The sequence below is a fragment of the Bufo bufo genome, chromosome 11, assembly GCF_905171765.1.
Source record: "Bufo bufo chromosome 11, aBufBuf1.1, whole genome shotgun sequence".
NCBI classification, from domain to species: domain Eukaryota; kingdom Metazoa; phylum Chordata; class Amphibia; order Anura; family Bufonidae; genus Bufo; species Bufo bufo.
In genome coordinates, this window is record NC_053399.1 from 47,576,955 (window position 1) to 47,599,975 (window position 23,021).

A 23,021-nucleotide genomic window follows, 5' to 3' on the forward strand; every position below is an offset into this window, starting at 1 on the left:
CAGCCTAAAATACAACTTGCATGACTCTTTAAAGCTGATAAAGTCATCCACACCCCCTGCAAATCTATCAGGGAGAGCGATACAAGATACACAGGATATAACAAACAAGTGTCTAGGCAAGAAGCTGGGGAAAGGGGTCACCTCCTGACAAATCCCTACCAGCTCTCCCTAGACTTCTATGCCCACATTCAGACCCTGAAGGTGGGAATGAATGTGTCCTCGTGCCTGGGCTGAAGATTCCCTAGAATCCCTAAGATGGTGAAAGAGGGAAAGAGGCAGCCTGCTCCCTCAGGACCTGGAGGGGGGCAGGCGTCTCTCTAACAGCCTAGACAGACAACCACAATAAAACAAAACCAACTTATCTTTTGCTGAGCAGGAACAGCCAATCCTTCCTTCCTTCCTCAGAGCCAGACAGAAGCTATAACCCGCACAGGACACTGGGAGTGGGCGTAATTTAAACTCTTACCAATGACCCCACCCAGAGCACCTGAAGGGAGGCGGATACAGCTCCAATCCAAAACAATAACAAAAGGCTACACATGTGCAGCTAACCTAGCAGACCTCCGCACATGACCTGAGCAGGGCATGACAGTAACACCACTATATAGATAAAGAATTATAAAAAATATTTTGGTAGTCCAACAAAATAAAAAAATCAGGACTGTCAAACCAACACACGCGCTAAATCGCAAAAGTTTTCAGGCCTAGTCATTGATGGGTTAAATATATAGCATAGGTGTATAGGTATAAAGAATATATCATGAGTAAGGCTTCATGCACACGACCGTGCCGTTTTTTGCGGTCCGCAAACCGCGTATCCGCAAAAAACGGAAGCCGCCCGTGTGCCTTTCGCAATTTGCGGAACGGATGGCCCATTGTAGAAATGCCTATTCTTGTCCGCAAAATGGACAAGAATAGGACATGCTATATTTTTTTTGCGGGGCCACAGAACGGAGCAAAGGATGCTGTCCGCATCTTTTGCGGCCCCATTGAAGTGAATGGGTCCGCACCCAAGCCGCAAAAAGCCACATAAACGGTCGTGTGCATGAGGCCTAAATGACACTATTTAGGGCCATAAATTACTACTAGGAAGTGTAAGCCATGTGCAGTTCAGTGGTTTATTGCATTATACTTGTAACAAATGAGGTAGGGGGCGGCACCAATCACAGCGGCTAGGCGCACTAAGATCCAGTGCTGTACGTGGCTGGAGAGGACACACACAGCGGTGGTGCTCAGCTATGCAAGTGCGATGCAAGTACGAGGTAATGTAGATCAAAAGAAAGTAGCGGCACTCACCAGTGTGTAGTCAGGATATTCAGCTTTATTTAATCCAGGGTAACATCAGGCAGGGGGCAGACGATTCAAGACACGCATTGATCAGCTTATTGCATTATACGTTTCTTCATTGGGATTAGATATGTCTCTGGATGTGTACATTCTGGAAATACAGAATGTGTTTGTTCATAGCTATGGCAGCATGATCAAGACTGAGGCGATGAGGAAATTGTCAATCATGTGTTATTATTGCAACAACCTACTACTTAGTGATCATGTTGAGACACTGAGATTCAAAAACAACTCTAAATTTAAAGGGGTAGTCCGGAATGAAACAGATATGCTTCCCCTCCCGCAACAGCACCGCTCTCCAGGGGTGCACCACCAATGAGGCCAGGTGAGGCGATCACCTCAGGCAGCACCAGGAAGGGGCATGAGGGGGCAGCAGAAGGGCCATGGGCAATGAGTGCTTTCATTGTGGTAAAGGGGTTAGGTTAAGAAATTGGCATGGAGGGGCGCAGTTTCAGTTTTCGCCTCAGGCAGCAGAAAGGCTAGGTGCACCCCTACCGCTCTCGTCCACTGGCTGTGGCACTGAGTGTGGCACTGGGTCTTAGCCCCATTTACTCAAATAGGGATGAGCCGCAGTACTACATACAACTCATACAAGAGCGGTGCCGTTTCCGAAAAAAAAAAACTATTTTCTAATCTTGCTCAACCTTTTGCTGCGGAAAAGCCGCAGATTTCACACTGTGCAATGGTGAAATTTGCAGCATAAACGGACATGCTGTGTATCTAAAATTTGCATCGCAGGTCAAGTTATGTGTGGGGAAAATATCTGTAGTGTGGATGAGAGCTTTAAAATTTCAGTCACTTTTCTGCTGCAGGTTTTCTAAACATAATTCTGCTTTTGCAGTATATGCATCATGTGTGGCCATACCGTGAGTCCAGGAGTTGTTACAAATCCTGTTTGGGGGCCAGTGAACATAGTTTTTTTGGCGCTGATTTTGGAGTTTCCGCCTCAAAATGAGCTACAAAAAACCCCCTCAAAACAGCCATTCATTTCAATGGAAAGCAGCACTTGCTTTTCTTTCCCATGTGGAAAATAGAAGCAGCAGCTCTGTATGTTGTGTCCATGCGGTTTTTTGTGCAGATCCATGGCAAAAACCCACATGCTAAAAAATGAAGTAAATATCCACTGGTTGTGTGAACATAACCCTAGATGTTTTTAAGTGGGTGTTAACAAAAGTTTTTTGGGATAATGCCTATTTAATAAAGAGTGAGCCATCCTACAACGCCTGAGCTACAAAGATTTGTATTCTGGACTGTGCAGGGTGCTGAATTCTACAATTTTTAGGTATGCTTTTCCAACTATAACCAGGCGGTGAAGAGTTAAGTGTGTCTTGGTGTAGATGACCTAGGCACAGTGCAGCTGTCAGTACAGCATGTGGGCTATGAGCATGAGCAGGGCATTGAGTGACTGGCTGCCTGCCTTCTCCAATGACCCACCCTCCTCTGAACTATATTACACTGTAGTTCATCAGGCTACCCCTCTCTTTGCCTTTCCCACTCTTCCCTTAGCCTGTCCTTATATCGTGACTCTCTGCGTTTCATTTCTGCTCTCCTTTCCTGGCCATCTCTTCTTTACTGCAGTTGTCTGACACTCTACCCTCTGCCTCATTTACTGGAGTTCTTGGCAAGTTTGGAATTAGGAGCAAGCCCCGAATACCTAGAGCTCTCCCTACACAAAGCCCAGCATGGTAAGAAACTCAACAATGTCTTACTCTTTATTTTCTTTATTCTTTAAGAGCTGTTTATTTTTCATAAAAATAAAAATTAAATTCCATCTGTCAAGATGATAAGTTTTGAAGCGATCCAAAGTAATTTTACCTCCATTTATAGAAACATCCTACATGCATAGGTGACGTCAAATGTATTTCTGGTGTTGCAGGGATTAGGAATTTCCTCATGACTTTCTTTGAAGATTGTATAAATATTATAATAAAAATATCACATTCTATAATCGTGAAAGCTTCTGCTGTTCCAGTTCTGTTATAGGGGGGCAACTTTTAGAAGTTGACATTTTCTTGGTCCACCTCCCCCATCAGTTACTGTAACCATAGATATTTTCTTCTAGGTGTCGCCTGCACTAATACAGTTGCTATTATTTATTCTACTTTGAAATTCATCTTGTCTTAAACTAATATTAGTTTGTGAAGTTGACTTGATTCAGTGTATGAAGAGACCGTCGTATGAGTATTGCTCTCACAATGACTCCAGCATACCCGAGAATGCCTTAAAAGGTCAAGCAATGGAGAATAATCCTTACCATAGTTATTGTTTGACAGGTGGCATAGACAGAGAGAGGGGACGGTCAATTCCTTTCTCCTGGATGTGAGGCTTATGGTATAATACTTGGCTTCAATGCACATAAATCTTATAATTTAGACAGATATGTATGTATAACTGAGTGTGATATAACACGTTAGTGAGATTGTTTTCCGCTTGCTTGCTGTGTTAAATACACATTGTACTATGGTGGATGTATATATATATATTTTTTTCAGTTATGTCTAAGGACTAAGTGTCTGAAGTGTGTGAGGTTTGCTGTAATTTTGCTACCACGAATAAAGAGACAAGCGACACAACAATTACTTTGCAGTGCTGGAACTTCATTTATAATTGTTTTGCTACCAAAGGACTCTTTTACCTGTTCCGTGCCCTAGGGGTTGATTAAATCTACAAAAGGTAACATAGTAACAGAGTAACATAGCAACATAGTACATAAGGCCGAAAAAAGACATTTGTCCATCCAGTTCGGCCTGTTATCCTGCAAGTTGATCCAGAGGAAGGCAAAAAAAAACAACCTGTGAGGTAGAAGCCAATTTTCACCACTTTAGGGGAATAAAAAATTCCTTCCCGACTCCAATCAGGCAATCAGAATAACTCCCTGGATCAACGACCCCTCTCCAGTAGCTATAGCCTGTAATATTATTACACTCCAAAAATACATCCTCTTGAATTCCTTTATTGTACTCACCATCACCACTTCCTCAGGCAGAGAGTTCTATAGTCTCACTGCTCTTACCGTAAAGAATCCTCTTCTATGTTTGTGTCCCCTCGTCACAGTCACAGTCCTGGGGATAAATAGATGATGGGATAGATCTCTGTACTGACCCCTGATATATTTATACATAGTAATTAGATCTCCCCTCAGTCGTCTTCTTTCCAAAGTGAATAACCCTAATGTTGATAATCTTTCAGTGTACTGTAGTTGCCCCATTCCAGTTATTACTTTAGTTGCCCTCCTCTGGACCTTCTCCAGCTCTGCTATGTCTGCCTTGTTTACAGGACCCCAGAACTGTACACAGTACTCCATGTGTGGTCTGACTAGCGATTTGTAAAGTGGTAGGACTATGTTCTTATCTATGCCCCTTCTGATGCAACCCATTATCTTATTGGCCTTGGCAGCAGCTGCCTGACACTGGGTTTTTGCAGCTTAGTTTGCTGTTTATTAAAATTCCTAGATCCTTTTCCATGTCAGTCTTACCGAGTGTTTTATCATTTAGTATGTACGGGTAACTTGCATTATTCCTTCCCATGTGCATAACTTTACATTTGTCAGTGTTAAACCTCATCTGCCACTGTTAAACCTCATCTGCCACTTATCTGCCCAAGCCTCCAATCTATCCAGATCCCCCTGTAGCTGTATACTGTCCTCTTCAGTGTAAATTACTTTACACAGTTTAGTGTCATCTGCTATGCTGGAATTTTACTATGGATGTATATAGACTAATATTAATATCTGTGTAAGAGGAATTAGATGGAATCCGCAGTGTGCATTTTCCGTACAGTTCTACAGGACATACTCATGACTTACACATACATAAATGGACGCTCGTTCCATAAGGCCCCTTTCACACGAGCGAGTATTCCGCGCGGATGCGATGCGGGAGGTGAACACATTGCACCCGCACTGAATACTGACCTATTCATTTCTATGGGGCTGTTCACATGAGCGGTGATTTTCACGCATCACTTGTGTGTTGCGTGAAAATCGCAGCATGCTCCTCTTTGTGCGTTTTTCACGTAACGCATGCCCCATAGAAATGAATGGGGTTGCGTGAAAATCGCAAGCATCCGCAAGCAAGTGCGGATGCGGTGCGATTTTCACGCATGGTTGCTAGGAGACGATCGGGATGGAGACCCAATCATTATTATTTTCCCTTATAACATGGTTATAAGGGAAAATAATAGCATTCGGAATACAGAATGCATAGTAAAACAGCGCTGGAGGGGTTAAAAAAATAAATAAAATCATTTAACTCACCTTAATCCACTTGATCGCGTAGCCGGCATCTGCTTCTGTCCCCTTTACTGAACAGGACCTGTGGTGAGCATTAATTATAGTTCAAGGACCTGTGATGTCGTCACTCCGGTCATCACATGGTACATCACATGATCTTTTACCATGGTGATCCTGTGATGTTTTTTTAACCCCTCCAGCGCTGTTTTACTATGCATTCTGTATTCCGAATGCTATTATTTTCCCTTATAACCATGTTATAAGGGGAAATAATACAATCTACAGAACACCGATCCCAAGCCCGAACTTCTGTGAAGAAGTTCGGGTTTGGGTACCAAACATGTGCGATTTTTCTCGCGCGAGTGCAAAACGCATTACAATGTTTTGCACTTGCGCGGAAAAATCGCGGGTGTTCCCGCAACGCACCCGCACATTTTCCCGCAACGCCCGTGTGAAAGAGGCCTTACAGTCAGCTAGCACTGGTAAAGAAACTGGCAATACCTTTGTTCATACAGCAATGGTTTTCCTGCTAAAATATGTTGCAATAATAATAATATGTGATTAGTAGGGTCCAAATGCTGGGACTTCCACCAATCTTGAGAACAAAGTGGCTTTTCGGCTGTATTCACACAACCGTGTCTGTTTTGCGGACTGCAAACCGCGGATCCGCCAAACACGGGCACCAGCCGTGTGCACCCTGCATTGTGGTGTGGACCGTGACACAGTTTTGTGAATGCGGCCTTCCTTGGCTATTTCTGTATCTCCCATTCATTTCAGTGTAGGGTGATCATGCAGGCAGGGCACCTCTCCGCCCTCTTATTGAAAACCCCCCTAATGGCTGGGATCAGTCTTTGCAGCAGTCAGGGGTCTACTGGAAACTTGAAGTGGCCCTAAAAAATAAAAATAATCACAAAGTAGCTCCGTGTTGTAGGTGGGTATACAGTAAATTGGCAGCAGGCAGGGCCAACACACATAGCCAATGGAATGGATCATATAATGGAATCCCCTTTAACAGAATAGGGTAGAATCCCAAACCCTATAAACAGCTCTACAGTCAAATATAGAGCACCATCACTTTATATACAGCCCTGTTGTGATATGAGGAGCACAGTCATTACATACAGTATATGTACACTTCTGGTGCTCCATTTCTCACTATAGAGCTCTATACATAGTTATGGTGCCCCTTGTCTCTCTACAGGAGGACAATACAGTATATGTAAAGACTGCCCTTCATATATCACTATATGGATGTATATAAATGATGCAACCAACACACATGACTCCTGCTCCTGTACACCCTGCCCCATTAACTTCCATTGCTGCATATAGCGGCATAACTGATGACATACTGTACATATCAGATTTTTCTGTTACCTATTGTGCAATAAAACAATATGGATCCACAGTTGCTCGGTGACCACCATGGAGACCCGGTGGTTGCACTCCGACAACACAGGAAGAAAGGTCTGACCAAAAGAGAGCGCAACCAAGAGTGCCATCCTCACTCTCTGCATGGATTGGTCAGCACAGATGCCAGCTATATTCCTGGGAAACAATTGCTGCATTCAAAAGGGGGAGGATTTACTAAGCCAGGACCAATGAAAAAATGCAAGCCTGTTAACAAGCAGAAGCAGCTCTATGATATCATGTTATGTGGACTGCACCCATTCCTATTACAATGTTATATAACTAATGTAATGTCTGTACTCATGAGGAGCGGTACTAGTGAGGCCACATAGTTGACTGACTTATGGTTTTCAGTGACACACAAGCCCAGAATATTGAGCTACTGGACAGTTTTTGGGGGGCTGACCGTCCCTGGGGGCAGTGTTTTGATGCACATTTTGAGTCAAAGCCAGAATCGGATTCAAACAGCAGGATAAGAATAGATTAAATATTTCTCATTTTTGTATCCCCTCCTGTGTCTGTCCATTAGGGGAATACAAGCATCTAAGCCGGGATGTTGGCGTTTCATGATTCAGGTTACAGTGTGTGAATGATGAGTGACACTGCACATATGGCGGTGCAGCAAGAAACCCCAGTAGAAAAACTACCATGAAATCATCACGTGTGAATGTAGCCTATGAGTAAACATAGTATTCTATCTATAGCGAAGGGATTGAGATTTACTAAGTACAAATCATCCATATGGATGGCCATGAGACGTGCAAATACCTTTTCTTCCCCCTATTGTTTCTTCAATGACCTCCTCTTTGTAAGGGTCCATTCACACGTCTGTGGTGTATTGCGGATCCGCAATACACCCGGCCGGCACCCCCATAAAACTGCCTATTCTTGTCAGCTATTGCGGACAAGAATAGGGCATGTTCTATTTTTTCCGGAGCCGCAGACCGGAAGTTCAGGGCCGCGCTCCAGAAATGCGGATGCGGACAGCACACTGTGTGCTGTCCGCATCCATTCCTGCCCCATAGAGAATGAATGGGTCCGCACCCGTTTAGGATAATTGCGGAACGGGTGCGGACACATTCTACGGACGTCTGAATGGAGCCTAACACTACATTTTCTGACATAAATACACTAGACCACCAGGAGCCTATTTTTAGGAGATGTAGATTTTTTTTTTTTTTATTCCTTATGGACATGGTTCTAAAAACACTTAAAGGCCACATGTACCCTGGAACCATTGAAAAAATAAATCAGACTTTGCAAAAAGTGTTCATTACAAATACCGACCATTTTATAGATGCATGTCATAAAGAAAGCTGTGTGCCCCATGATTAGACTACAGACAAAACCCTGTGGGTCATATAGTATATTAGTCCTATCCAGCATACTGTAATACTCCAACCTTTCCCTTCTTGTTAGCCCCCTTACTGAGCACTGCAGAGGTTAAAGGGGTTGTCTCACGTCAGCAAATGGCATTCATCATGTAGAAAAAAATACAAGGCACTTACTCATTTAATGTCTGGTGATTGTCTATATGGCCTCATTTGCTGGCTTGAATAATTTTTCCATCACATTATACACTGCTTGTTTCCAGGGGTTACGACCACCCTGCAATGCAGCAACGATGGTCGTGCTTGCACACTATAGGAAAAAGCACCGAAGTATGCGCTGTCCCGGCCACCCAAGAGGCCGGAGCTTTTTCCTATAATGTGCAAAAACGGCCACCGCTTCTGGAATGTAGAGTGGTCATAAGCACTCTGTTATGTGCCTAAGGAAAGTTCTGAGCTAAAGTTTGGTAGGAAAATGGTGGCTTGCACAGACATGTCAATGTGAAGGAGGGGGTAAGGAGATACAGGCACATAGGCCATAGCATCCAGAAAAGAAGGGGAAAAGAGAGTGTCCATGCTCTGAACTGCAGATCCTGAAACACAAAAAGTGTAATAGCAAGCGATCAAAAAGTCATCCGCACCCAAAAATAGTGCCAATCAAACCGTCATCTCATCCCAAAAAAAAATGAGCCCCTACACAAGACAGTCTCCCAAAAATAAATAAAACTATGGCTTTCAGAATGTGGAGATACTAAAGAATCATATATTTTTTTAATGCTTTGTTATGTAAAACTGAAACAAATGACCAAAAAAAGTTGTCATATTTGGTATTGTTGCGTCCGTTACAACCTGCTCTATAAAAATACCACATGATCTAACCTGTCAGATGAATGTTGTAAATAAAAAATAAAAACGGCGCCAAAACAGCTATTTCTTGTTACCTTGCCTCACAAAAAGAATAATATAGAGCAACCAAAAATCATATGTACCCTAAAATAGTACCAACAAAACTGCCACCCTATCCCGTAGTTTCCAAAATGGGGTCACTTTTGGGAGTTTCTACTCTAGGGGTGCATCAGGGGGCTTCAAATGGGACATGGTGTCAAAAAAACAGTCCAGCAAAATCTGCCTTCCAAAAACCGTATGGCATTCCTTTCCTTCTGCGCCCTGCCGTGTGCCTGTACAGCAGTTTATGACCACATATGAGGTGTTTCTGTAAACTACAGAATCAGGGCCATAAATATTGAGTTTTGTTTGGCTGTTAACCCTTGCTTTGTAACTGGAAAAAAATGGATTTAAATGGAAAATCTGCCAAAAAAGTGAAATTTTGAAATTTTATCTCTATTTTCCATTAATTCTTGTAGAACACACATTTTTTAAAAACAGTTTTGAATACATGTGTAGTTTGTAAAATGGGGTCATTTTTGGGTGGTTTCTATTATGTAAGTCTCACAAAGTGACTTCAGACCTGAACTGGTCCTGAAAAAGTCGGTTTTAGAAATTTGCTGAAAAATTTCAAGATTTGCCTCTAAATTTCTAAGCCTTGTAACGTCCTCAAAAAATAAAATGGCATTCCAAAAATGATCCAAACATGAAGTAGACATATGGGGAATGTAAAATAATAACTATTTTTGGAGTTATTACTATCTATTATAAAAGTAGAGAAATAGAAATTTGGAAATTTGCACATTTTAATTTTTTTGGGGTAAATTTGGTATTTTTTTATAAATCAAAATTAATTTTTTTACTCCATTTTACCAGTGTCATGAAGTACAATATGTGACGAAAAAACTATTTCAGAATGGCCTGGATAAGTAAAAGCGTTTTAAAGTTATTCACACATAAAATGACACTGGTCAGATTTGCAAAGAATGGCCTGGTCCTTAAGGGGTTAAAGGGAACCTGTCACCGGGATTTTGTGTATAGAGCTGAGGACATGGGTTGCTAGACACAAAATCCCGGTGACAGGTTCCCTTTAATGTTTGTGTGTGTCGTTAAAAGATATCAACAGTTTCCCCTATAACAGGGACCTCTACAGCACCCCTCCCCTTTAACAGTGATCTCCAAAATCCCCAACCCCTTAACACTGACCCCCCACAGTGCCCCGCCACTTTAAAATGGGACCTCTACAGCAGCCCATCCTCTTAACTTTGACCTTCACAGCAGCCCGCCCCTTCAACAGTGAGTTTCACAGCACCCCACTCCCTTGACAGTGACCTCCTCAGGGGCCTGCCCCCTTAACAGTGACCTCCACAGTACCCCGCTCCCTTAACAGTGACCTCACAGTACCCTGCTCCCTTAACAGTGACCTCCACAGTGTCCGCCACTTTAACAGTGACCTCCACAGTGAATGCCTCTTTAACAGTGATCTCCACAGCGCCCTGCCCCTTTAATGCTAGGGCTACACAATGACATGTGTCGCGTGACAATTTTTATAATGATAGGCTATGGTGTTGCACTGCGACATGTGACATGCTGCGACACGACAGTCGCCAAAAATCCATCCAAGATAGATTTTTCTGCGACTGTCGCGTCGCAGTCGCAGCATGTCACATTTCGCAGTGCAACACAATAGCCTATCATTATAAAAATTGTCGCGTGACACATGTAGCAGTGTAGTTGTGCCCTATGTGTCATGCGACTTATTGTCGCGTGACACATGTTGTCGTGTAGCCCTAGCCTAAAGATGACCTACAGCAGTGAAGAAAAATGGCTGGGTTGTTATGAAAACCTGGAATAAAACTGTGTGTATGTGGAGACTGCGAGCTTCTATTGGCTGATAAGGGACATGTGACCGTGTGTATGGTAGTTGGTATATTAAGAGAAAGACTTGCAGGCTTGTATTGACTAATGCAGGTCATTTTTTGGGAATATCTCAGGAACGGTACGTCCTAGAGAGCTGAGACCCCCACAAAGATTTCTTTCCTGGTAGCAAAGGATGTGTATACCAAGTTTCGTTGAAATCGATGGTTGCGTTTTTGAGTGATCGCAGAATATACATACATACATATATACAGTATGTCCTTCTTTATATATATATATATATATAGATTTTGCATTCAAGAAAATGTAAATTAAAGAGGCTCTGTCAGCATGATCAACCATAATAAACGAGGCATATTTTCTGATAGGGCTCATTATGCTGATTAACCACCTCCGGACCGCCTAACGCAGGATCGCGTTCCGGAGGTGGCAGCCCTGCGCAGAGTCACGCATATATGCGTCATCTCGCGATGGGCGAGATTTCCTGTGAACGCGCGCACACAGGCGCGCGCGCTCACAGGAACGGAAGGTAAGAGAGTTGATCTCCAGCCTGCCAGCGGCGATCGTTCGCTGGCAGGCTGGAGATGTGTTTTTTTTAACCCCTAACAGGTATATTAGACGCTGTTTTGATAACAGCGTCTAATATACCTGCTACCTGGTCCTCTGGTGGTCCCCTTTGTTTGGATCGACCACCAGAGGACACAGGTAGCTCAGTAAAGTCCCACCAAGCACCACTACACTACACTACACCCCCCCCCCGTCACTTATTAACCCCTTATTAGCCCCTGATCACCCCTGATCACCCCATATAGACTCCCTGATCACCCCCCTGTCATTGATCACCCCCCTGTCATTGATTACCCCCCTGTAAAGCTCCATTCAGATGTCCGCATGATTTTTACGGATCCACTGATAGATGGATCGGATCCGCAAAACGCATCCGGACGTCTGAATGAAGCCTTACAGGGGCGTGATCAATGACTGTGGTTATCACCCCATATAGACTCCCTGATCACCCCCCCTGTCATTGATTACACCCCTGTCATTGATCAACCCCCTGTAAAGCTCCATTCAGATGTCCGCATGATTTTTACGGATGCACTGATAGATGGATCCGATCCGCAAAACGCATCCGGACGTCTGAATGAAGCCTTACAGGGGCGTGATCAATGACTGTGGTGATCACCCCATATAGACTCCCTGATCACCCCCCTGTAAAGCTCCATTCAGATGTCCGCATGATTTTTACGGATGCACTGATAGATGGATCCGATCCGCAAAACGCATCCGGACGTCTGAATGAAGCCTTACAGGGGCGTGATCAATGACTGTGGTGATCACCCCATATAGACTCCCTGATCACCCCCCTGTCATTGATCACCCCCCTGTAAAGCTCCATTCAGATGTCCGCATGATTTTTACGGATGCACTGATAGATGGATCCGATCCGCAAAACGCATCCGGACGTCTGAATGAAGCCTTACAGGGGCATGATCAATGACTGTGGTGATCACCCCATATAGACTCCCTGATCACCCCCCTGTCATTGATCACCCCCCTGTAAAGCTCCATTCAGATGTCCGCATGATTTTTACGGATCCACTGATAGATGGATCGGATCCGCAAAACGCATCCGGACGTCTGAATGAAGCCTTACAGGGGAGTGATCAATGACTGTGGTGATCACCCCATATAGACTCCCTGATTACCCCCCTGTAAAGCTCCATTCAGATGTCCGCATGATTTTTACGGATGCACTGATAGATGGATCGGATCCGCAAAACGCATCCGGACGTCTGAATGAAGCCTTACAGGGGCGTGATCAATGACTGTGGTGATCACCCCATATAGACTCCCTGATCACCCCCCTGTCATTGATCAACCCCCCTGTCATTGATCACCCCCCCTGTCATTGATCACCCCCCTGTCATTGATCACCCCCCTGTCATTGATCACCCCTCTGTAAGGCTCCATTCAGATATTTTTTTGGCCCAAGTTAGCAGAATTTTTTTTTTTTTTCTTACAAAGTCTCATATTCCACTAACTTGTGTCAAAAAATAAAATCTCACATGAACTCACCATACCCCTCACGGAATCCAAATGCGTAAAATTTTTTAGACATTTATATTCCAGACTTCTTCTCACGCTTTAGGGCCCCTAGAATGCCAGGGCAGTATAAATACCCCACATGTGACCCCATTTCGGAAAGAAGACACCCCCAGGTATTCCGTGAGGGGCATATTGAGTCCATGAAAGATTGAAATTTTTGTCCCAAGTTAGCGGAACGGGAGACTTTGTGAGAAAAAAATTAAAAATATCAATTTCCGCTAACTTGTGCCAAAAAAAAAAATTTCTATGAACTCGCCATGCCCCTCATTGAATACCTTGGGGTGTCTTCTTTCCAAAATGGGGTCACATGTGGGGTATTTATACTGCTCTGGCATTCTAGGGGCCCCAAAGCGTGAGAAGAAGTCTGGTATCCAAATGTCTAAAAATGCCCTCCTAAAAGGAATTTGGGCACCTTTGCGCATCTAGGCTGCAAAAAAGTGTCACACATCTGGTATCGCCGTACTCAGGAGAAGTTGGGGAATGTGTTTTGGGGTGTCATTTTACATATACCCATGCTGGGTGAGAGAAATATCTTGGTCAAATGCCAACTTTGTATAAAAAAATGGGAAAAGTTGTCTTTTGCCAAGATATTTCTCTCACCCAGCATGGGTATATGTAAAATGACACCCCAAAACACATTCCCCAACTTCTCCTGAATACGGCGATACCACATGTGTGACACTTTTTTGCAGCCTAGGTGGGCAAAGGGGCCCATATTCCAAAGAGCACCTTTAGGATTTCACAGGTCATTTACCTACTTACCACACATTAGGGCCCCTGGAAAATGCCAGGGCAGTATAACTACCCCACAAGTGACCCCATTTTGGAAAGAAGACACCCCAAGGTATTCCGTGAGGGGCATGGCGAGTTCCTAGAATTTTTTATTTTTTGTCACAAGTTAGTGGAAAATGATGATTTTTTTTTTTTTTTTTTTTTCATACAAAGTCTCATATTCCACTAACTTGTGACAAAAAATAAAAAGTTCCATGAACTCACTATGCCCATCAGCGAATACCTTGGGGTCTCTTCTTTCCAAAATGGGGTCACTTGTGGGGTAGTTATACTGCCCTGGCATTCTAGGGGCCCAAATGTGTGGTAAGGAGTTTGAAATCAAATTCTGTAAAAAATGACCTGTGAAATCCGAAAGGTGCTCTTTTGAATATGGGCCCCTTTGCCCACCTAGGCTGCAAAAAAGTGTCACACATCTGGTATCTCCGTAATCGGGAGAAGTTGGGGAATGTGTTTTGGGGTGTCATTTTACATATACCCATGCTGGGTGAGAGAAATATCTTGGCAAAAGACAACTTTTCCCATTTTTTTATACAAAGTTGGCATTTGACCAAGATATTTATCTCACCCAGCATGGGTATATGTAAAAAGACACCCCAAAACACATTCCTCAACTTCTCCTGAATACAGAGATACCAGATGTGTGACACTTTTTTGCAGCCTAGGTGGGCAAAGGGGCCCACATTCCAAAGAGCACCTTTCGGATTTCACAGGTCATTTACCTACTTACCACACATTTGGGCCCCTAGAATGCCAGGGCAGTATAACTACCCCACAAGTGACCCCATTTTGGAAAGAAGAGACCCCAAGGTATTCGCTGATGGGCATAGTGAGTTCATGGAAGTTTTTATTTTTTGTCACAAGTTTGTGGAATATGAGACTTTGTATGAAAAAAAAAAATAAAAAAAAAAATCATCATTTTCCACTAACTTGTGACAAAAAATAAAAAATTCTAGGAACTCGCCATGCCCCTCACGGAATACCTTGGGGTGTCTTCTTTCCAAAATGGGGTCACTTGTGGGGTAGTTATACTGCCCTGGTATTCTAGGGGCCCAAATGTGTGGTAAGGAGTTTGAAATCAAATTCAGGAAAAAATGAGGAGTGAAATCCGAAAGGTGCTCTTTGGAATATGGGCCCCTTTGCCCACCTAGGCTGCAAAAAAGTGTCACACATCTGGTATCCCCGTACTCAGGAGAAGTTGAGGAATGTGTTTTGGGGTGTCTTTTTACATATACCCATGCTGGGTGAGATAAATATCTTGGTCAAATGACAACTTTGTATAAAAAAATGGGAAAAGTTGTCTTTTGCCAAGATATTTCTCTCACCCAGCATGGGTATATATAAAATGACACCCCAAAACACATTCCCCACCTTCTCCTGAGTACGGAGATACCAGATGTGTGACACTTTTTTGCAGCCTAGGTGGGCAAAGGGGCCCATATTCCAAAGAGCACCTTTCGGATTTCACTGGTCATTTTTTACAGAATTTGATTTCAAACTCCTTACCACACATTTGGGCCCCTAGAATGCCAGGGCAGTATAACTTCCCCACAAGTGACCCCATTTTGGAAAGAAGAGACCCCAAGGTATTCGCTGATGGGCATAGTGAGTTCATAGAACTTTTTATTTTTTGTCACAAGTTAGTGGAATATGAGACTTTGTAAGAAAAAAAAAAAAAAAAAATCATAATTTTCCGCTAACTTGTGACAAAAAATAAAAAGTTCTATGAACTCACTATGCCCATCAGTGAATACCTTAGTGTGTGTACTTTCAGAAATGGGGTCATTTGTGGGGTGTTTGTACTGTCTGGGCATTATAGAACCTCAGGAAACATGACAGGTGCTCAGAAAGTCAGAGCTGCTTCAAAAAGCGGAAATTCACATTTTTGTACCATAGTTTGTAAACGCTATAACTTTTACCCAAACCATTTTTTTTTTACCCAAACATTTTTTTTTTATCAAAGACATGTAGAACTATAAATTTAGAGCAAAATTTCTATATGGATGTCGTTTTTTTTGCAAAATTTTACAACTGAAAGTGAAAAATGTCATTTTTTTGCAAAAAAATCGTTAAATTTCGATTAATAACAAAAAAAGTAAAAATGTCAGCAGCAATGAAATACCACCAAATGAAAGCTCTATTAGTGAGAAGAAAAGGAGGTAAAATTCATTTGGGTGGTAAGTTGCATGACCGAGCAATAAATGGTGAAAGTAGTGTAGGTCAGAAGTGTAAAAAGTGGCCTGGTCTTTCAGGGTGTTTAAGCACTGGGGGCTGAGGTGGTTAAAACAATACCTTTCTTTTGTCTGTATGTTAAACAGCTGTGAAGATATCTGTGAATGTATTCATATGCAAATAAACAAGATTGAGCACCATGGGGCAGTGCTGAACCCTTTGAGCACTGCTTTGTAACACCCCCTTCCCTTGATTTACAGGGCTAGACGTTAGCATGCTGCTAGCAGAGTTGTGTTCTAGAGCTGTGTCCTTGCATCTACATATCATATATACTATGTACTATAGCTTTACCACATTGCGATATGATCAGAAAGCTAATATACATATTTCTACTTTATTCACAGGCAGAATATATGATTATAAAGACACCAGTAATATGTGTTGTCTTTCTTAACATAGAAAAACCATCTCTATGTAGAAAGGCTATAGCTGTATGTAAAGATCTTAAAGGGACACTGACAGGCCAAATCAGCATATATAGTTAGATATATGACATTACAGGTCTTATACAGTCTTTTAAAAGCATATAAGTATCCCCCCTGTCCACCTTATAAAGAGCGAAATATAAAGTTTTATAACCTGCTTGTCCGGTCACTAATCTGCCCAAGGGGCGGCGTTTCATGTGAAAATGCGCCCAGCCAGCCTTCCCAACTGCCGTTCTGAAGCCCCGCCCAGCTCATCAATATTCACTTCGCTGGGCGGCGGCTAGAACTCTCCCCAGTCCCGATCCTGCGCATGGGCAATTCAATTGTCCGGGCATCGCTCATGCCCAATCTTCTGCGCCTGTGCCCCGCCGTGGTTAGATCGCGCCTGCGTACACACACAGCCTGCCTGCGTCTTCGAGGCAGCTGCAGCCTCAGCCTCAGCCATGCACTGTTCAGAGCAGCGCTTCAGAGCTCTGCTCACTCACATCGTCAAAGGGGTTAATTATAGACAATTGAATTGCCCATGCGCAGGATCGGGACTGGGGAGAGTTCTAGCCGCCGCTCAGCGAAGTGAATATTGATGAGCTGGGCGGGGCTTCAGAACGGCAGTTGGGAAGGCTGGCTGGGCGCATTTTCACATGAAACGCCGCCCCTTGGGCAGATTGGTGACCGGACAAGCAGGTTATAAAACTTTATATTTCACTCTTTATAAGGTGGATAGGGGGGATACTTATATGCTTTTAAAAGACTGTATAAGACCTGTAATGTCATATATCTAACTATATATGCTGATTTGGCCTGTCAGTGTCCCTTTAAAGGCAGTCTGTCACCTCCATATGGCCATATACAGTGCTTACATGGCTCTGTAGCACACCTATACAGGATTGTAACGGTACCTTTGTTCTTTTCTTTAGACTTGCACCAGCAGGAAAAACGAAGTTTAATTCATATGCAAATGAGGGCTCGCAAGTGCCCAGGGGCGGCGTTCAGTGTGTAGGAGCCCAGGCTGCTCTGCCCTCTTTTCACTTTACTCCTCCCCAGCCTCTTCCTTTGCCCTATCGATGAGGCAAGAGACTTGGAGGGCGGGCAAAGGCAGAGACCGGGGAGGAGTAAAGTGAAAAGAAGGCAGAGCAGCCTGGGCACCTACACACTGAACGCCGCCCCTGGGCACTTGCGAGCCCTCATTTGCATATGATTTAAACTTCATTTTTCCTACTGGTGCAAGTCTAAAGAAAAGAACAAAGGTACCGTTACAATCCTGTATAGGTGTGCTACAGAGTCATGTAAGCACTGTATATGGCCATATGGAGGTGACAGACTTCCTTTAAATTCAATTCCCAGGAGAGATGTGTTAAAAATAAATCTGTTATTTTTTTCTCTCATTTAACCTGTAATAAAAGGCGATATTATAATACATAGTATTTAATAATAATAATAATTACAACCTATTACTGGTTTAGGCTACTTTCACACTATCCATCATAGGGTCTCAATATCGGAAAAAAAACACTTCTGTTTTGTCCCAATTCATTGTCAATGGGGACAAAACGCAACTGAACAGAACGGAATGCATTCCGTTTCTTTTCTCATACCGGAGAGCAAACAGCAGCATGTTGTAGTTTGCTTTCCATCTTGAGATACGGAGAAAGACGGATCAATCATGACCCCCAATGCAAGTCAATGGGGACAGATCAGTTTTCTCTGACACAATAGAAAATAGATCCGTCCTGCATTGACTTTCAATGGAGTTAATGACTGATCTGTCTTGGCTATGTTAAAGATAATACAACCGGATCCATTCATAACGGATGCAGATGGTTGTATTATCAGTAACAGAAGCGTTTTTGCTGAACCCTGCCCGATCCATCAAAAACGCTAGTGTGAAAGTAGCCTTATTCACAGCCACAATATATGATTATAAAGAAACCACCCCTGCAGTTAATTAGGCTGCACATAAAGCAGTCATTCGATGGGTCATCATAGCTGAAGCATCTAGATTGAAGAGGGAACATTCTAAGGTTCAGTCAGACCTCGAGTTTAAACTGTTCCGTTTAGAACTTGCTAATCAGAGGCAACCCTCCCTGTATCTCGTTAAAGCTATTAGGGAAACTAAGCCTTAGGTCGAATGCACATGGCCGTGTTCCGCGGCCGAGAGCGGTCCGTGGTATGCTGGGCTGGATTCCTGTTCAGAGCAGGAGCACACGGCGTCAGTGGTTGCTGTGACGCCGTGCGCTTCATGTCGCCGCTGCTGTACAGTAATACACTATACGAGTGCATTACTGTAGTGCAGCGGCAACATGAAGCGCGCAGCGTCATAGCAACCAATGACGTCGTGCGCTCCTGCTCTGAACAGGAATCCAGCCCGGCATACCACGGGCCGCGGAACACGGCCGTGTGCATTCGGCCTTAGCTTGATGCAACCCTTCTGCACCGCACTGAGAATGCCCTGAGATGGACCCAGGCAAAGTTTTACAAATTAGCCAATAAACCAGATAAAATGCTAGCAGCCAGATTTCGGGCCTGACAACGTCTTAACACCGTATATCAGATTAGAGATGCCAAGGGGCAGGTCACTTCTAAGGCTACCTTTAAACTTGCGTTTGGTGTGGATCCCTCATGGATCTGCACAGACGGATCTGTTCAGATAATACAACCGTCTGCATCCGTTCAGAACGGATCAGTTTATATTATCTGTAACATAGCCAAGACGGATCCGTCTTGAACTCCATTGAAAGTCAATGGAGGACGGATCCGTTTTCTATTGTGCCAGATTGTGTCATAGAAAACTGATCCGTCCCCATTGACTTACATTGTGTGTCAGAACGAATCCTCCTCGCGCTCCTCCCCTTCTTCAGGCTGGCAGCGCACAAAATAGTGAAGCAGGGAGACTTCTCCCTGCTCCACTATTCAGCCTGCAGACACAGATCACGCTGCCGACATGTGTTGGCGGAGCCTGCAGCCCAGGAATCTGCATAGGCTCCTCCCACACAGTGCTGCAGAGCGATCTGTGTCTGCAGGGAAGAGAGAACTGTAAGCATCAGGAATGGGACAAGGTGAGGAGTTCTTTTTTTTTTTTTTTTTTTTTTAACACAGAGGGGGCACAATTGACATTTCTATTATGGAGGGGGCACAATAGGCATTGCTAAAGTGAAGGGGGCACAATAGGCATTGCTAAAGTGAAGGGGGCACAATAGGCATTTCTACTCTGGAGGGGGCATAATGTGCATTTCTACTCTGGAGGGGGCACAATGGGCATTTCTACTCTGGAGGGGGCACAATGGGCATTTCTACTCTGGAGGGGGCACAATGGGCATTTCCACTCTGGAGGGAGCACAATGGGCATTGCTAATGTGAAGGGGACACAATGGGGATTATTACTATGAAGGTGGCACAATGGGGATTATTACTGTGAAGGTGGCACAATTGGGGGTTATTACTGTGAAGGGGCACAATGGGGATTATTACTATGAAGGGGGCACAATAGGGATTATTACTATGAAGGGGGCACAATGGGGATTATTACTGTGAAGGGGGCACAATGGGGATTATTACTATGAAGGGGGCACAATAGGGATTATTACTGTGAAGGGGGCACAATGGGGATTATTACTGTGAAGGGGGCACAATGGGGATTATTACTGTGAAGGGGCATAATGGGGATTATTACTGTGAAGGGGGCACAATGTGGATTTTTACTATGAAGGGGGCACAATGTGGATTTTTACTATGAAGGGGGCACAATAGGGATTATTACTGTGAAGGGGCACAATGGGGATTATTACTGTGAAGGGGGCACAATGGGGATTATTACTATGAAGGGGGCCACAATGGGGATTATTACTATGAAGGGGGCACAATGGGCATTTCTACTTTGGAGCGGGCACAATGGGCATTTCTACTCTGGAGGGGACACAGAAGGCATTATTACTGTAAAGGGGGCACAATGGGCATTAACAGCACAGAGGGCATTACTACTATTAAGGGGGCACAATGGGGATTTCTACTATGGAGGGGCCACAGAGGGCATTACTACTATTAAGAGGGGACAACGGGCATTATTACTGTGAAGGGGCACAATAGGAATTATTATGTCAGAACGAATCCTCCTCGCGCTCCTCCCCTTCTTCAGGCTGGCAGCGCACAAGAGGGCATTACTACTATTAAGAGGGGACAACGGGCATTATTACTGTGAAGGGGCACAATAGGAATTATTACTATTAAGGGGGCACAACAGGGATTATTACTGTGAAGGGGGCATAATGGGGATTATTACTGTGAAGGGGCACAATGGGGATTTTTACTATGAAGGGGGCACAATAGGGATTATTACTGTGAAGGGGGCACAATGGGGATTATTACTGTGAAGGGGGGCACAATGGGGATTATTACTATGAAGGGGGCCACAATGGGGATTATTACTATGAAGGGGGCACAATGGGCATTTCTACTTTGGAGCAGGCACAATGGGCATTTCTACTCTGGAGGGGACACAGAAGGCATTATTACTGTAAAGGGGGCACAATGGGCATTAACAGCACAGAGGGCATTACTACTATTAAGGGGGCACAATGGGGATTTCTACTATGGAGGGGCCACAGAGGGCATTACTACTATTAAGAGGGGACAACGGGCATTATTACTGTGAAGGGGCACAATAGGAATTATTACTATTAAGGGGACACAATGGGCATTATTACTGTGAAGAGGTACAATGGGCATTACTACTATTAAGGGACATTATTACTGTGAAGGGGCACAATGGGGATTATTTCTGTGAAGAAGCACAATGGGGATTATTACTATGAAGGAGGCACAATGGGGATTATTACTATGAAGGGGGCACAAGGAGGGTATTACAACTTTAAAGGGGCACAGATAGGGCATTACTACTTTGAAAGTGGCAGAGAGAGGGCATTATTACTGTGAAAGGGGCAGAGAGGACATAACTACTGTGAAAGGGCACAATGAAGGGATAAGTACTTTAAGGGGGTGCAATGTGGGCTGGGCATAACTACTGAATTTTTCTACACTTATAGACCCTAGGCATACATACAGGCACATTTGTTTCTATATTTACAAAAATTTGCAAATATAGAAACAAATGTGCCTGTATGTATAACTACTGTGAGGGGGCACACATCTGTACAAAACTACTGTGAAGGTTGTAGAATGAGGGCAATACTACTGTGAGGGGGTATGATTTTTTTCAAGTACTGGGAAGGGGCCAGAGAAAGGACCCGCCCCGGGTGCCAAACAACCTAGGCACGCCACAGGTCAGGACCTGATGGCTTTTCAGCTTTATATTTCAAAAAGTTTAAGGATATTTTGGCACCTCAGTTTAAAAGTTTATGAAATCATATCCTCCAAGGGGGCGCGCTGCCTTCAGATATGCTGACTGCCTTAATTACAGTAATCCCTAAACCTGATAAAGACAACTCAAATCCTGCAAATTATCATCCTATCCCCTTTCTCAATGTAGACCGTAAGCTTTTTACTTCTATACTACCTAAACACCTTAATGGCTACCTCTGTGCTTTAATTCACTCTGATCAAGTAGGGTTTATCCCGGGTTGGCAAGGAAGGTGTGTAATGTCATACAGTGGGCTAATACAAAATCTCAGCCTCTCTCACTAAGCCGTGGAAATCGAAAAGTCTTTTGATAACCTCTCTTGGTCTTACCTATACCAGGTTATGACTGCTTCGGGTATATCGGGAGTCTTTTTGCATTCTATACAAACTATTTATATCAGTCGAGGCACACGTCAGGGTTTCCCCCTCTCCCCTGCTCTTTTCGCTTTGGCTATTGAACCGCTGGCCATAATGATCTGTACCAATCCAAATATAAGAGAGGTAAAGATTGGTCCCCGCGAATACAAAGTAAGTCTCTTTGCAGATGATATGCCCCTTACTATTACACACCCCTTAACAACATTACCTAATTTATTAGATAATTTATTTGGTAATTTCTCTGGCCTGCAGATCAATACTGCTAAATCAGAGATTTTACACTGTAACACCCCCTGTTCAGTCCGAGACTTAATCAGATTCAACTTCGGTTTTAAAAACAGGGAATATTATTTTTCTTCTTTAGGGATTAATCTACCGAAAACTCTTGATACCACGTTTAAATGGAATTAAGCCAATCTCATCCCTAAACTCTGCCAGGAACTGCATACCTGGAAATGTCCTACTCTCTTGTGGATAGGCAGAATACACACTATTAAAATGGTTACCCTGCCTCGGATATAGACAGAGCCGGACTGGGGGCGCAGCCTTGGGGGGAGGCGACCATGACGGGGGGCTGGTTTGAGGGAGCCCCTGGGGAGGGATTGGTCAGTTTAAGTTATGGGGGCGGTGGAACGAGGGGTTAAATAGGTGAGGGCCCGG

At 43.8% G+C, this 23,021-nt stretch overlaps 1 protein-coding gene across 1 annotated transcript in view; it reads left to right on the plus strand.

Annotated features, from left to right (window-relative positions):
- The first annotated feature begins 2,807 nt into the window (after positions 1-2,807).
- The window catches only part of CFL2 (cofilin 2), a 78,367-nt gene continuing 58,153 nt past the window's right edge, over positions 2,808-23,021 (plus strand). Inside the window, exon 1 of the mRNA XM_040412570.1 lies at positions 2,808-3,032. Coding sequence (XP_040268504.1) covers positions 3,030-3,032 — 3 coding nt within the window. The 5' untranslated portion in view covers positions 2,808-3,029. The remainder of the gene's footprint in view (positions 3,033-23,021) is intronic.